Source organism: Trachemys scripta, chromosome 1, assembly GCF_013100865.1.
Source record: "Trachemys scripta elegans isolate TJP31775 chromosome 1, CAS_Tse_1.0, whole genome shotgun sequence".
In the NCBI taxonomy this organism is placed as follows: domain Eukaryota; kingdom Metazoa; phylum Chordata; order Testudines; family Emydidae; genus Trachemys; species Trachemys scripta.
In genome coordinates, this window is record NC_048298.1 from 210,376,072 (window position 1) to 210,393,103 (window position 17,032).

The 17,032-nt window shown below is 38.7% G+C and overlaps 1 protein-coding gene across 4 annotated transcripts in view; it reads left to right on the top strand.

Moving 5' to 3' along the window:
* Nucleotides 1-17,032, top strand: part of ADGRG2 (adhesion G protein-coupled receptor G2) — a 97,916-nt gene that overhangs the window by 38,097 nt on the left and 42,787 nt on the right. For 3 of the 4 annotated variants that reach the window (XM_034755774.1, XM_034755783.1, XM_034755802.1), the window contains 11 exons: nt 1,589-1,621; nt 5,620-5,667; nt 5,766-5,792; nt 8,651-8,689; nt 9,185-9,223; nt 10,237-10,269; nt 10,539-10,577; nt 12,223-12,264; nt 14,186-14,257; nt 14,833-14,853; nt 16,917-16,973. In XM_034755774.1, coding sequence (XP_034611665.1) covers nt 1,589-1,621; nt 5,620-5,667; nt 5,766-5,792; nt 8,651-8,689; nt 9,185-9,223; nt 10,237-10,269; nt 10,539-10,577; nt 12,223-12,264; nt 14,186-14,257; nt 14,833-14,853; nt 16,917-16,973 — 450 coding nt within the window. The remainder of the gene's footprint in view (nt 1-1,588; nt 1,622-5,619; nt 5,668-5,765; nt 5,793-8,650; nt 8,690-9,184; nt 9,224-10,236; nt 10,270-10,538; nt 10,578-12,222; nt 12,265-14,185; nt 14,258-14,832; nt 14,854-16,916; nt 16,974-17,032) is intronic. The other variant, XM_034755793.1, reaches the window with a different exon arrangement.

Consider the following 17,032-nt stretch of genomic DNA (forward strand, 5'->3'; position numbering starts at 1 on the left):
ATGTTTAACACTTTATTGAAACATTTTTGGCATCTGTTACTTTTTAAATAGAAATAATTGTATATACATATGTATTTTTATTACAAAAGATAGCCTTGCTGTGCAGAACTGGTCCCCATCTGCCACATTTCTAATCAATTGAATGCCCATGCTAAACAAAATGCTGTAGCTAAGGCCAAGGTGCAATTTCCATACTAATGCCTCATTTATTGGTTGCTCACAGAATATCCCCTGTCCCACTGCCAGCTGAGACAATATCTATTAGCAATGTACACCAGTTCTAATCCCTGCTTTTGAATTCCTCAATTGTTCTAGAAAATTAATTGTAATCATAATAGTCCATCAGAATCCTTATAGTTGAAGGATTTGTGCCTAGCTGTTAATCCCATGAGCAAGGAGTAACGGTGTACTGTACAAGCGATGTTGTAAGACGGTAGGCCAAAATAAATTTATTTCCAAAATAATCTAACCTATGAATCAGAAGCTTTTTGTCCTCCTTTGCATCATGAAATAGGTTGCTTGTGTCTTGTGTGCAATTCTCTCTTAACTGATATATTCATTATTTTTTAGTACATTTATCATGTTTGTTTCTTTGATGACGTTCGCCTTCTTAGCAACCCTTTGGAAAACATAGTACTGGTCTTTTCTGACAGATTGACAAGCAGTTGTTGTATAGCGCCCTTTGAAGTTGTCACTGAGGTGTCACATGGTGCATCTGAGCTAGGCTGCCCTCCGAACACTATTTACTTCTACACTATATTGTGTGGAAATACTTTTAAAATGTGTGTGTTCATGAACAAGCTTTTGCCTACATCCCTGACTTTAAAAACCCCCCAACATTTCTGCATTTCTGTTTCATGGCTTGTATTAATATAATTTTAATTCGTTTCATGTATATAGCTGAAATATTTATTTACATCCTTTTTCATTTGTTATCAAACACCGCTAATTTAAGGTACAATAAACAATCCATATTACGTATAGTTTGCCACAATCCAGTATCATTGGGAATCTTTTTTTCAAAATTGTCACAGGACTAGACTCGCAGGGCTATACTGGCAGGACCGTATTCTGCAATAAAATAGTGGTGGGGAAATTAATTGCTACTGGCCAGACTAATCTCTCTCTTTTATGAGTACTAAACAAGGACATAATTATCAAAAGAGCTCAGCTACTAACAACTTCAATTCAGGCACTTGATCAGTGGCCAGGTGTTTAAAAGTGCTCAACATCTATTGTTCTGAATGTCAGCTGCTGGGTACTGAATATTTTTGAAAATGTGGCTATTTCTAGGTACTTAAATTGGATCTTGAGCTCTTGTATTCTGTCCTGAGTTATAGGTGATGAGCAATTGAAAATCTGGTCCCAGATTCTTACAAAAAAATGAAAACACTAATTTTATACCTCTTCCCCAACCTTCTTCCCCTTTGGCAGAATCAGCTATTGGTACTTTTATCACCTACTCTATTTACGCTTCGGGCAAGATTTTATTAACTTATCTGATATCTAGATGTATCAACCCTACATTTTGCCTTTTTATTTTATTTTTTTATTATTTTTTATTATTATTGTTATATTTCTTTCACAGATACAACTTCATTAGAGAAGACAAGCACTTCAGGTGAGAATTATTCTACCCACTATGAACTGTAGAATTGGGGACAAATTCCGACTTGATGTAAGCGGACAAAACTCCATTATGTTCAGTGAGGTTTTGTGCGTTTTTAACCAGTGCTGAATTTTGCCTTAGGACATTTTTTCAAAACCTCAAAATATTTTGTTGTTATTTTATTTATTATTTGTATTACCATAGCATTAGGAGCCTGGGTCAAGGACCAGGACCCCACTTTGCTAGCAGCAATTTAGCAATTCCGTAGTTACGATTACATTGGAATTTGGAGATGTGAGAATGAAGAGTTGGCTTTTTAAAAGCTCCCGAGTAATGTCCACACTGCATTTGGGAGCTAGCATAGATTTGTGCTAGGGGGGCTAGCTCTAGTGAGCTAAAAATAGCCTGGGCTCCAGCCCAAGTCACAATGTCAAAGCAATGTTTACACAGCTATTTTTAGGGTTCTAGCATGAGTCTGTAGACCTGAACTGGGAGGTTTGCTCCCAGATGTGGTGTAAACATACTTTGAGTGACTTAGGAACATAATTCATCATAGGAAAGATGGAATGGACAGTTTAGAACTGATGGTAAAATAATAAAGAGCCTTTCACCTCTAGATCCCTGGTTCCGATCTGACCTACCTGAGTAATGTTAAAAGGACATTATCATGTGACTACCATGCCCTGGCCTATGTGACTTCTTTCTGGACAATCAAATAGATCATAAACATCACTTCAGTTTGCTGTGATTGACATTCTTCTTGGCAGCATCAGTGTAGGCTAAGGATTGAACTAGTAAAGAGATTGAACAAGCCTGTCTCACTTGCAGAGGTGGATTAGCCACTGAGCCTATGGGGCCTGTGCCCAGGGGCCCCAGCCAACTGGGGGTCCCGGAACTGGCCACCAGGTAGGCAGGGGGAGGGGAAAGCCCCCGTGCCCCGACCCCACTCTCTGGCAGATGCCAGAGGGCAGCGGGAGAACCCCCTAGCATTTCCCGACGCTGGCAGAAGCCGGGGGGCAGCGTGAAAAGCCCCAGCACTGGGACCCCCGCTGCGGCCCTAGGATTGGAGAAGTTCTCGCTATCTGTCATGTCCTCAGGGTTGGGGAAGCTTTGACTCTCTGCTGTGGTCTGGGGCTGTGGCAGGGGGACAGAGCTTTTCTGGTCTTGGGGCCACAGTGAGGGGGGCAGAAAGTAGCAAACAGGTTGTGGGGGGGTTGAATGGAGGGGACCCTGAGTGGAACAGGGGTGGGCCCCAGGGAAAGGATAGAAAGGGGTGAGGCCATGGGTAGGGATGAAGGTGGAAGGGGTGGGGAGGGGCCCCCCTCTTGCTGTGGCACAGGGCCCCAGGAAACCTTAATCCATCTCTGTTCACCTGCTGGTGGTCCCACAAATGTAGCAGTGTATCTGTTCCGAGAATAAAGGGAATAAAGGGAAGACTTCACTTACCATGGCTGGCAACACACAATTCTTCCAAGTACCAAACAACTGTAAAAATAATCTCACCATAGTCACACTTGTAGAACCTACCCTAGCTGGTTGACAGTGAGAGATGCCTTTTGCATATACTGAAGCTATTAGTTTGACATTGCTCGATCATTTACAGATGTCTGTCATGTTTTGAGACCTGAAGAAGAGCTCTGTATAATTCAAAAGTTTGTCTCTCTCACTAGCAGAAGGTGGTCCAGTCAAAGATATTGCCTCACCCACCTTGTCTCTCTAATGTTTTGTAATGTGGGTTGGGCCTCTTTATTTTACTTTACCAGAGGATAATAAATGCCAGAAATTTTTGACACTGGTTAGAGGAGTCATATTAGAAGCTGAAGAAACAAAGACTGTTTTTATGGAGGTGGCTCTATACTGTAAATAATACTTTAGGTAAAATGGGGAACAAAATATATGCCATCCCGAGTTATGGAATTATTGTATTTTGGGTTTGTGATCCATTGCCAGATGACATTAGAAGAAACTTTGAGGAGAGAAGCAAAGGTGGAAGTGTGGCTTTAGGTATAGGTGTCAGATTAGCTTCCTCAGAAATTAGCAGAATATAACATCTAAAAAGAATATTTGACCCATTTTGTAACAACAGTTTAATGCATAAGGATATATTCTGCCCTTTCCAGCAAATTGCAGAACAATTCCCATGTAGTGTACAAAATTATATTTTATAGAAATGACATATTATGAAATTACTGTAATCATCCATAGAAATTTTTTTTACCTAGCATGAAGTATCTGCACTTGAAATAAGGTACCAAAGATGCCTGGGAAAGTGCATTTGTTGTAATATTAAATTAATATTCCATTAAAACAAAACAAAACTTCCCTTCCAGAATGTTAAGTGAGTTGCCTGAGTTAAACGAAACAGACTCATGCTCATTTTTGCATACAATTTTTTTTGCATTTCTTAATTTGTCTTAGAAAATATATATGTTTTTCCTCTCTTTCGTAATCCTTAAATGTAGATGATGTAGGGCCTGATTTTCCTCCCAATTACATCTATTTTAACTCTATGTCTTAATTGTAGTTTTACACGTGTAAAGAGAGATTCAAGCCAAGAATGCCTAGGATGGGAAATAGACTAAACAGTGGCCAAGAATCTCTCTATGAAGAGAATAAAAATGTCTGAGAATTCCTGCCCATTGAGAGTTAACCAGGGACAAATATAGAGCAAAACAAGTTTTCTTTGTGATTGTGTTGAGATGACTCTTATAAACAGAGTATGTGCATTTTATTGTTAGCATTGAGGGGCATTTCCTTTTCTTCCTTGAATTTCAGGTTACAATGCCAAAAAAACCTGACTCAGACCTGTAATTCATAGTTAAAAGCCATGAGTAATAGAGTGAGAATTTTTTTGGCCATAATTCAAGTAGAAGTATCATGACTCACTGGTTTTATCTCCAACTGATAGGAAAGAACTGTAGAGGTTTTTTTTTCTTTTTAAATTAAAAGAAAAATTAGTCAAATCGAATGTATATTAATGTATACATGCCATAGAACCTGACTTGCAAATTTCAAGCATGCTCTCCACTCTGTGGTATACCCCCACCAGGCTTTGAGGTTGAATTTGTTAATAGTTCTGTAATAGATCTTATAGTAGTTTCATGGGTCTTCCCACTAAGTGGCATTACAGTTCAATAGATGGGAATCAGGTTTGTTTCTGTGATGAGAAATCACCTTGTTAGGAAGCCCTTCAGAAAAAATCATAGTACTGGTGTCTACTGACACTTTGACAAGCAGTTGTGTAGAGCCCTTCAAAGTAGTCATTGAGATATCACAAGTTGTACCTGAGCTACATTGTCCTCTGAGCTACAGTGCCCTTTGAACACTGTTTACTCTTGTATTGCAATGGGGGAAAGACATTTTAACTGTGTGCATTGAAGAATAAGTTGCTGCATACATTCCCGATTTTTTCCCTGCATTTCTTTGTTCCTGCTTGTATTGATATAATTTTCTTTTGTTTCATGTATGTAGTTGAAACATTTTTTACATCCTTTTTCATTTTTAGCAAAACCAGCTAATTTGAAGCAAAATAGATAATTCATATTACTTACAGTTTTCTATATTTCAATAAAATTGATGATCTTTGCTCAGCAAATTCACAGGACTAGACTAGCAGGGCTGTCACAGCTCAAGGTTGAGTTGAAACAGAAGAAAGGTGAGGAAGTTCATTGCTACTGGCCAGACAGTACCAGACTAATCTCTGTCTTTCAGGAGCATTAAAAACACCAAGGGCAAAATTTTCAAAAGAACTCAATTACCAGCATCTCCCATTCAGTAACTCATTCAGATTTTCAAGATTCAACACCCATTGTTCTCAATCTATACTCAGTATTTTTAAAAACGTGACTACCTTTTTTTAGGTGCTTAAATTGTAGGTTTAGTTTTTTGAAATTCTGTCCCCATTTACTGGTCTTGAGAGTTTGAAACTCTGGCCCTGACATTCTTAGAAAAAAATAAATGAATAAAGCACTAACTTTATGTTTGTCTATTTTCTTTTCTTTTTTTCCCAGCGGAATCCTCTATTGTTACTTTTATCACCTACCCCATTAATGCTTCAGGCAAGAAATTAATATTTCTCATATCTAGATTTATTTATCTTAAGTTTTACTTTTTATGTTGTCATTTTTATAATTTTTTATATTCTGGTATTTTTCAGCTACAAGTTCAGATACAAGCACTGCAGGTGAGAATTATATGTATTACACAAGTAAAAACTGTAGAATTAAGGCCAAATTCAGATGTGGTGTAAGCAGACAAAACTCCACTGTGTTCAATAGGTTTGTGCTTGTTTAAACCAGGGCTAAATTTGGCCAACTTTGAAAAAAAGGTTCATTATACTGGCTGTTTAGCCACCCCACAGTTAATATTGCATTGGCTGAGTTTTTTAAAAAAAACTGTTAAATTGATATTTTACAGTTCTCCAAAATATACCGTATTTTCCGGCGTATAAGACGACTGGGCGTATAAGACGACCCCCAACTTTTCCAGTTAAAATATAGAGTTTGGGATATACTCGCCGTATAAGACTACCCCTCTTCCAACGCACACCAAAAAAAAATTAAAAAAACATCAGATTTGATTTCAATATGGTAATTTTAATTCAAATGCTTATGACATGCAGGTACTTAGCAGGAAAACTGTCACTTATAAACATAAGGCTGTTTGTCATCAAACATGTAAACATAAAACAGTGCAAGTGGATTAAACTTTTCCTAATTCACTCTAAAGCTGAAAGGAAGGATAAGACAATAAACCCATGGGAGCTGCCATGCTGTTTGTTTTCTAAGCTGTCAACCAAACTGGAACTGATGATGATAGGAGGAAGATAACAAACAAGAGAGAGAGAGAGCAAGTGCCGGGCAAGTCCCTGGCAAGTCCCTGGCGAGTTAGCAACGCCCATCATAACTGCAAGCTACGGTATTTTTACAGGTTTTGCTGGCATGACAGTTTCCCTTTAAAAGCCTTCAAAATCCTCCTGTTCGTCATCTGATATCATAAGTACATCAATGACATCTTGTGATACATTTGTAAGGCAGTCATCGTATGGATCGAATTCCGTATCAGATGGTGTGGTCTGAGCTTCGGCTTCCTCTTCATCTTGCCACAAGTAGTCGTCCTCCATACCATCTAATGAATTTGATATGCCACACTTCTTGAAAGACTTGATTACTGTTTCTGCATCAATATCATTCCAGGCTTTTATGACAAACTTGCACAAAACATCCAACTGTGGAGCACGCATGTTTCCTCCTTTTGTGAATGACTTTTCGCCGCTAACCATCCATTCATTCCACTGTTCTTGAATGCGATCTTTAAATGGCTTGTTTAGGCACACATCCAGTGGCTGTACCAACGATGTCAATCCTGCAGGAATAACTGCCGCATCTGTGTTTAGTCTTGCAAGCATTTGCTTGGTGCTGGGAGTTAAATGAGCCCTGAACATATCCCACACCAGTAGACTACATTTTTGAATAAGTCCACCTGGTCGCCTGCTCCATACATTATCAAGCCATAGCTTTACCCCTTCTTCATCCATCCAGCCTTTTTCATTCATATGTACAAAACAACCAACAGGGAACTTGAATTTCGGCATTGTTTTTCTTTTAAAAATAATCATTGGTCTCAGTTTGGCGCCATCAGCTGTGCATCCTAGTACCACTGTAAAACTGGACTTCTCATGTCCTGTTGTTTTAATTAAAATTGTTTTTTCACCTTTTTGATGGACAGTTTTATTTCCAACCATATCAAAATTCATTGGAGTTTCATCCATATTTCCAATACTACTTAACGCATAGCCATGTTTAGTGCGCTGTTGTATTACGTATCGATGGAAACTATTTACTTTGCTATCAAGATCTGCAGGTAATTTTGGGGCAATTTTCATCTTTTGCCTCAGTACCATATTATGCCTTCCCATGAATCTAGTACACCAGGATACAGTGGCCTTAAATCTGTTGCTGTGATCTGGGTTAGATTTGGCCCACTGAAGTGCAAACAAATGTATTTTATTTCGTGTCACTACATAACCGTTTTGGCGATGCTCATTCACCATGTCTGCTACATGTTTTTCGAGTTCTGGCCAATGTGGAGTGCCTCTTCTTAATGCACACTTACCCCTTGGCATACTCTTTAATGCTTTTTCATTTGCTTTCCAGTCCCGAACCATCTTTTCTGTTACTCCATATTGTCTTGCAGCAGCGCAGTTATTATGTTCCATGGCAAAGTTTACAACTTTAAGTTTGAAACTGGCTTCATATTTCTTTCTTCTTGCTGGTGGAGCCATGATGGGGTTTTGACTGTTGGACATTTGTATATTGTACTGTATGTACTGGTGCTATACTGTATGAACAGGTACAGATACTGGTGCTGTACTGTATGTGGTACCCAGTATACAACAACCAGCCAATCACGGCAAGCGATGTACCTTACCGGCGATTGGCTGGTTGTTGTATACAAAGCCTGCTTGGATTGGTCAGCTCTCCCTGCCTGCCCAGCCCTCCCTGTCTCCAAGACTATCAGAGCGGTAGCGCAAACACGCCTCTTTCACCCGTCTGGCCCGCCCTTGTATCCTATTACCTCCTTCTCTGCCTCTCAGATCTCGCACATGCGCGCCTGCGCCGCTTCACTGCAGTCCTCAGGAGCGAGATCTGAGAGGCAGAGAAGGAGGTATGGTAATAGGATACAAGGGCGGGCCAGACGGGTGAAAGAGGCGTGTTTTTCTGGGCACAGCGCCGCTCTATCTCTTTTTTCCATACCCCGGGCATCCCAGACGCCTGCAGCTTGCTCCGCCCTTCACTTACACCTTCCCGGTGAGGCGACCCCTCACCTCGTCATCGGGCGGGGATGCGGCCGCGTCCGTTTTTGAGCTCCCCCCCACCATATGCGGCGACCGCAGATTCTCCAGTCCGGCTCGGAAGTTTCAGCACCCGCCCTATAAGACGACACCCGGCGTATAAGACGACCCCCGACTTTTGAGAAGATTTTCCTGGGTTAAAAAGTAGTCTTATACGCCAGAAAATACAGTACTCCTTTCCCTTTCAGCCAGAACTTTAAGTGTGGTGCCAAAGCCAAACCATACAGGTACATGCTTCTTTTTATGGAGGTTTTTTTTGTTCATTTGTATGTTAGAAAATATTTAGGGATATTGGTTCTGTTTGAAAAGTGAATTCAGTGAGCTTGCTAAAACTACTTAAAATATTTTTGAATTATTATTAAATATCCAACACATTCATTATTCACATTTGTATTGTGTCCACTACTGTGGTATATGGGCACACATTTCATGGTTTAAATTGTTTCAGTAATGTTCCAGACAAGAGGGGCATAATTTACCCACTCTCCTGATCTCTGAACTTAGAGACAGATGAGCTAATTCTCCTTTTACTTGCAAAAGTTTGATTCTGAAGTAACTCAATCATCTTTTATAAGAAGTTATTATGGATTAATGCTAGTGCAAACAGGAGGAGAGTCTGAAATAAAAATGGGAAAGAGACCTGGCAGCTCATTTAAGTGACCAGTATTATATAGGCTTGTTATCAGAAATTCTTATATTTAAATAATTTATTTTTTCTACAGAAACTACTATCCCTGAATTTAACTTCTCCACAACAGTAGGTAAGGCTTTATATATATATATAAGCATGGTTTATGAGCTGTGGGAGTCTATGTTCTAATATTTTGAATATTATTTTTTTACTATTGTATTTCGCATTAGCAATCAGTCTTACTGTGGGTTGAGTTCATACGATTTCATTGTGTATATACATGAGAACTGAGATTGTAAACCTACAGGGTCATGTCATAAAACATTCAGTAATGGAAATAAATGGATTTAATGTTACAGTTTTGTCTGAATTTCCCAACTTGTGTTTGATTAAAATTTTCACCTCAACATTGGTTTTCTCTGTTCCTGCTTCTATGGCTACATTTTTTCCTGTTTCATGTATATAGCCAAAGCAATTATATGCATCCTTTTGTCAATTATTAGCAAAAATGGCTGTATGTAGGCACAATGGACAATTATATGACCATGTTACACATAATTTACCACAATTCAGAACAATTGGTAATCTTTGCAAGAGAGTCACAGGACTAGACTGGCAGGGCTGTCACAGCTTCAGTAGAAGAATGGTGGGGAAGTTCATAGCTACTGGGCAGGCTGCACCAGACTAATCTGCTATACATGGGGCAAATATCCAAGGGCAAAATTTTCCACAAAAAGCTCAGTTACCAGCAATCCCCATTCAAGCACTTATTCAGATTTTCAAAAGTACCTCTTGTTCTCAGTGGGTTCTAAGTATTTTTGAAAATCTGGACACTTCCTTCAGATGCCTAAACTGGAGTCTTAACTTTTTGAAATTCTGTCCCCAGTTGTGGGCGTAGTGAGCTTAAAATCTGGCCCCATTTTCGTACAAATAAAAATTTGAGGACTAATGTTATGCTTCTCTATTTTTATTTATTTATTTATTTTGCTGCAGAATCCTCTATCGTTACTTTTATCACCTACCCCATTAATGCTTCAGGCAAGATTTTCTTAACATTTCTCATATTTTGATGTATTTAGCTTATGTCTTACCTTTTTATTGTGTACATTTTTACTTTTTTTCTATTTTTGTTCTATTACTCAGATACAACTTCACTAGAAAGAACAAGTGCTGAAGGTGAGAATTATTTTACACAAGTAGAAAGCTTAGAATGAGAGCCAAATTCAGATCTGGTGTAAGAGACAAAACTCTCTTGTATTCAGTATGGTTGTACTTGTTTAAACTAGTGTTAAATTTGGCCAATGATCATTATTTTCACAACCTTAAAAATGGTTATCATATTGGCTGGTTAGCCACCCCCTTTCATTAAGTTTGCATTGATAGAGTTTTAAAAATATGAAATTCATATGATACTGTTAATCAAAAGAAATTCCTTTCCTTTTTAGATGGAACTCTAAGTGTATGGACGGAGCCAAACCAGACAGGTAATGCTTATCTTTACATAGTATTTTTCTCCATTTTTGTATTTTAGAAAATATGCAGGAATGCTGGTTCTGTGTTGAACAGTGAATTCAGTAAGATTGCTGTGACCAGGGTCAGAGGGGGGCCATGGTGAGATTGCTCAATTAGGGCAAACTGCAAAGAATGGGGCAGACAATCCCCAAAACTGGTGGTTATTCTGATACTTAGATTTACCAAGCGAGCAACAAAACAGCTTCTACAATACCTTACTGGTTACCCAGAAGCCAAAATCACAGTTCCCTTAAAGTAAACCAGCCTTGGGTTTCCACCCAGACCACCAAGTCACATATGATGAGGATTACTGAAAATCTTGTTCATCGTATGAAAAAGTTCTACCAATCCCAAAGGATCAGACACATTACCCATCAAGTTAATGAATATCTCAGATTTTACCCAAATACATGCTTACAGCCAATTCTTATGAACTAAACTAAGATTTATTCAAAGAAAAGAGAGAGAGAGAGTATTGGTTAAAAGATCATTATACATACAGAAATGCATAGAGTCCTTAGGTCAGTTTCATAGTAGAGATGGTGAGCTTCAGAGTTACAAAGATTCCTTTCCAGAATCAGTTTATAAGGATATAGTCCAATGTCCATTTCCAATATCAGGGTGATTCAGAATGCACTGGAGACCACAGTCTTGCGACTCAAACTTTCCCTGACGAAGCTTAAGCAAATCTGAGGTGAAAGGATCAGGTCCCAAAAGCCCTTTATATATTTTCCGGACAGCCTGCATTCCTTGGGTAAAGAATATTTGCTTTGAAGTAGAATTACCTATTTCCTATGTATACACAGGTAACTAGTCGCATTCATCAGCATAAGGTAATTATCCATTAAGCAGTTCATAGACAGTTTACTACAAGCTTCAAAGAGAAGTATAGACAATGAAATTATTACACCCAGGTTCCATCTAAATGTTAATATTCCCTTTTTATCTGTGCATCAATAGATATAGAAACAGACAGGAACCATCTGTTTACATGGTTAACATCTAACAAGATATAAGTAAATACATACGATTAGTACTACCTCTAATTCTCTAACAATACAGGTTTGCGTTTCAAAGCTCTAGTCTATTTAACATAGCTATGTTAGTTATTTATAAGGAATAGCTCTAATTACCATTTATATACTTCTCTAATATGTCTTTAAAGATTGAATTTGGGCCATTTAGCCTGCAAGTTACTTAACCCTTTCTGGCCCTGTGTCATAATTGCTAAAACTACTCAAAATATTTTTGAAACAATTTTAAATATCCACCTCCTTCATTGCACACATTTATATGGTGTCCATCATGGTGGAATATGGGAATATGTTTCATGGTTTAAATTGGGTCGATTGTATGCTAAACAGGAGGGACATAATTAACTCACTCTCCTGATCTCTGAATTTAGAGACAGAGGCCTAATTCTCCTTTCACTTGCAAAAGTTTTATTCTGAAGCAATTCACTCATCTTTTAAAAGAAATTATTACTGATTCATGCAAGTGCAAACAAGAGGAGAGTGTGAACTAGAAATCAGAAAGTGACTTGGCAGCTCATTTATATAGCCAGTATTTCACGGGCTTTTTATTAGAAATTCTTGTATTTATTTATTTTTTCTGCAGAAACTTCTAATATCCCTGAAATTAACTTCTCCACAACAGCAGGTAAGGCTTTTTATCCTTGTTAAACTCTATTCTGAGTGTCAGAAAAGGATGATTTATGAGCTTTGAGAGTCTATGATCAAGTATTTTGAATATGACTTTTTTATTATGGTATTTCATATGAGCAATCAGGCTTGTTTTGTGTTCATATGATTTCATTGTATATACATTAAAGTTGAGATTTTAATCCTACAGGGCACATCACAAAGCATTCAGTAAATGAAAGAGATAAATTTAACATTGCTATGTGAACCCTATCTTTGAATTTCCTAACTTCTGTTTGATTAAAATGTTCCCATTAATGTACTGTAGTTTTAACAGCTACTATCTGCTGCACAGATAATCCACAGGCTCCTAAATACCTGAAAGCCTCCAATCCAGCTGTTGACAAGGCCCAGCTTGACTCAGTTTATGATATCTGTCAAGATCACACAGTTTGTTTTGATTGGCTGCTGTTATCCAGTGAAGCCTTTAGGACAGGGATTGGCAATGTTTGGCACGAGCCCCCTGGTGGGCCGGGCCGGTTTATTTACCTGCCGCATCCGCAGGTTCGGCCGATCGTGGCTCCCACTGGCCGAGGTTCGCCGCTCCAGGCCAATGGGGGCTGCGGAAAGTGGCGCGGGCCAAGGGATGTGCTGGCTGCCCTTCCCACAGCCCCCATTGGCCTGGAGCGGCGAACTGCGGCCAATGGGAGCCGTGATCGTCTGAACCTGCAGACGTGGCAGGTAAACAAACCGTCCCAGTCCGCCAGGGTGCTTACCCTGGCAGGCCGTGTGCCAAATGTTGCCGATGCCTGCTTTAGGATAAGGTAATGGGAGCATGAATTGAGGCCATGATTCAATAAAGGGATACCTATCTGCTGTATCTATGTGTGAAAGGGGTAGTATCAATATGATGGGTTATGCATTTCTAATACGGTATGCAGATCAGACCTGCAGTGGCAGCACACAAACAGTATTTCTGGTGGTTGGGGCATCAGAGTGTGGAGGGGCAAGGCCTGTTTCTTGAAAAAAAAAAAAGAAATGTTTTAAAATTGGTTGAAGATGACATCCTTGATTTAAAAACAGTTCATTTTTTTTTTCAAGAAACTGACTCTTCAAACATAGTGTTAATTGGCTAAATCAAATGTACAAGGTAAAACTGAGTTTGGAAATTAATATCTTCTAACCTATGTATGAATCCAATGGATTGGGTTAGCCTGAGTGGGCTAGGCATTGGCTTTAAACTATTCAGTCAGACACAATTTGAATCGCAGTGTGAACAGAGAATAAAAGAAAATCACGATGATGGCCAGCAGTTTTTGCAGGGTTGAGGCATAAAAACATGTAGATAGTCCCTAAACTTGCTCTATGGCATTTATTGTATCCTTACTATTTAATATTTCCATTGTGGTAGCACATACAGACGCTAAACAAGATCAGGGCCTCATTGTGCTAAGGCACAACCTTTTCTCAACCTAGTCTCAACCTTTTCAGACTACTGTACCCCTTCAGGAGTCTGATTTGTCTTGTGTATCCCCAAGTTTCACCTCACTTAAAAACTACTTGCCTACAAAATAAGACATAAAAATACAGAAGTGTCACAAGCACACTATTACTGAAAAATTGCTTACTTTCTCATTTTGTCTATATGAAATTAAGTTTGTACTGACTTCGCTAGTGCTTTTTATGTAGTCTGTTGTAAAACTAGGCAAATATCTAGATGAGTTGATGTACACCCTGGAAGACCTCTGCGTACCCACAGGAGTATGCGTACTCCTGGTTGAGAACACTAAGGCACTGTATCAACACAGAGAAAGAGACAAGTCCATTCTTGTCAGCTTTGTGCTACTATCTAAATGTTCTAAACTGAGTCTTTCTAATATATTGCTTTTAATATAGTGTTAACTATTTTAGAAAAATTCAGTTACCTTTATTTCTTTTAGGGAAATTATCTGCAAATATAACCTTCAATGTAACTGACAGTGTTACTCTACCAACTACTGCCATTACGAATGGTAAGGGGCAAACTTATTTTAATTTAAACAGTGAGCTGAATGTATTAGTATTTTTGTAATACTATATAATGAAGTGAGTTTATAAAATAATTAGAGCTTTAAATAATGTTTAAAAAGTGCCCCGCAGGACTGGCATAGAACCTTTTACTTTTGTATAATAGGGTTCAAAACTGGATCATCCAGCAATCTAAAGTCACTGCCTTCTGATGGCTGTCCATCTACTAAAGTAAAAAAAAAAGTACATTAGATATATTAGTCCTTTTTATTGTGTAGCACAAAAAACATAAATCATGCTTCACATTTGGCATGAGATGATAACCTCAGCAGAGAAATCAGGAATTGATTGGCAATGAAGACTGAACTACAGTCTCACTCCAAGAAGGGTGCCTACACAACAGGATTGAGGAGGGTTGGCTAAGTGGGGTGTGGAAGTTTGCAGTGCTATTGGCTGAGCTGATTATTGTTTGATGGACAAATAAAATAGAAGTATGTTTCAATGCTACTGTATTGGATTTATGCAACAGAGCTGCAGGTGTACTGCCACCTTTATTTCTGATCATTACTTTTTTTTGTAGGTATAAGTCATTGTAAAAATGGTAAGTATATGACTTATTGTATATACAAACATAGAATCATAGAATATCAGGGTTGGGAGAGACCTCAGGAGGTCATCTAGTCCAACCCCCTGCTCAAAGCAGGGCTAATCCCCAACTAAATCATCCCAACCAGGGCTTCATCAAGCCTGACCTTAAAAACCTCTAAGGATGGAGATTCCACCACCTCCCTAGGTAACCCATTCCAGTGCTTCACCACCCTCCTAGTGAAAAAGTTTTTCCTAATATCCAACCTAAACGTTCCTCACTGCAACTTGAGACCATTACTCCTTGTTCTGTCATCTGGTACCACTGAGAACAGTCTAGATCCATCCTCTTTGGAACCCCCTTTCAGGTAGTTGAAAGCAGCTATCAAATCCCCCCTCATTCTTCTCTTCTGCAGACTAAATAATCCCAGTTCCCTCAGTCTCTCCTCATAAATCATGTGCTCCAGCCCCCTAATCATTTTTGTTGCCCTCCGCTGGACTCTTTCCAATTTTTCCACATCCTTCTTGTAGTGTGGGTCCCAAAACTGGACACAGTACTGCAGATGAGGCATCACCAATGCTGCATAGAGGGGAATGATCACGTCCCTCGATCTGCAGGCAATGCTCCGACTTATACAGCCCAAAATGCCGTTAGCCTTCTTGGCAACAAGGGCACACTGTTGACTCATATCCAGCTTCTCGTCCACTGTAACCCCTAGGTCCTTTTCTGCAGAACTGCTGCCTAGGCACTCGGTCCCTAGTCTGTAGCAGTGCATGGGATTCTTCCATCCTAAGTGCAGGACTCTGCACTTGTCCTTGTTGAACTTCATCAGATTTCTTTTGGCCCAATCCTCTAATTTGTCTAGATCCCTCTGAAGCGTATCTAGCACTCCTCCCAGTTTAGTGTCATCTGCAAACTTGCTGAGCATGTAATCCACACCATCCTCCAGATCATTAATGAAGATATTGAACAAAACCGGACCCAGGATCGACCCTTGGGGCACTCCGCTTGATACCAGCTGCCAACTAGACATGGAGCCATTGATCACTATCCATTGAGCCCGATGATATAGCCAGCTTTCTATCCACCTTATAGTCCATTCATCCAGCCCATACTTCTTTAACTTGCTGGCAAGAATATTGTGGGAGACTGTATTAAAAGCTTTGCTAAAGTCAAATAATAACACATCCACTGCTTCCCCCTCATCCACAGAGCCAGTTATCTCATCGTATTTTACCATGTGAAAGAAAAAAAATTCATATCACAATAGGATAAAATAACGGGCCGGACCAAATAGAATAGTTTTTGAATCTCATATGTTCGTGAAATAAATAGCCAGAGGAAGACCATCAGAAACATATAATAGTTTTTATAGTGGTTGAGCATGGTAGTATGTTAAGAGCCTGTTCATAATATGCTGATTTATATTACATGGTAGTGCATAGTATATTAACCTTATTAGCTTAACCATGCATGTTTGTTTAATTTAATATTTAACAACAAAACTGTCCAGATAAATGACCCTTTTCTTCACTCTTTGCACCTGGAAAGTTGTAATATGGATTATAGAAATGAACGTCTTATTTCATTGTTTAGAGAAGTAGCTACTCTACCTGACTTTGGATAATATCTGTCTGTCTATCTAATATGATACTAAATTAACTTCTCATTCTAGGTATAGGGAAATAGTTGCACATTGTCTCAGATACTAGTTTGTGGAAAATATAATTGCTGCTTTGTTTTCTTTTTTTAAATGGTGAACACTAAAATATGTTTTTATTATATATAGAGAGAGTATGTTTATGTATATGTGTGCAGATATACTATGTAGTTATGCTGGGGGAAGAGTTACAGAACAATTTAGGTAGATATACATTACATCTGAATACTGGGACTTAGATAGGCTGGTGACAGGAGCCTTACAAACACCAATAAAGCATAGATAGAATGTAAAATATTTTGCAAACCTGAAGACATTTAAGTTTATATGAACATTCATCATTTAAAAACATAATATTTAAATACATATGTTGAACAAGATTACATTTGAATTGAACTGGATTAATATTGTTTTGCAGAAACAAAACTATCTGGTAACAACTTATATAATTTATCAGCCATCTGTAATAATTCAGGTTAGTGGGTTTTTTTTCTTAAATGTATCATCTCCAAATATTTATCTCTTCTGAGTAGT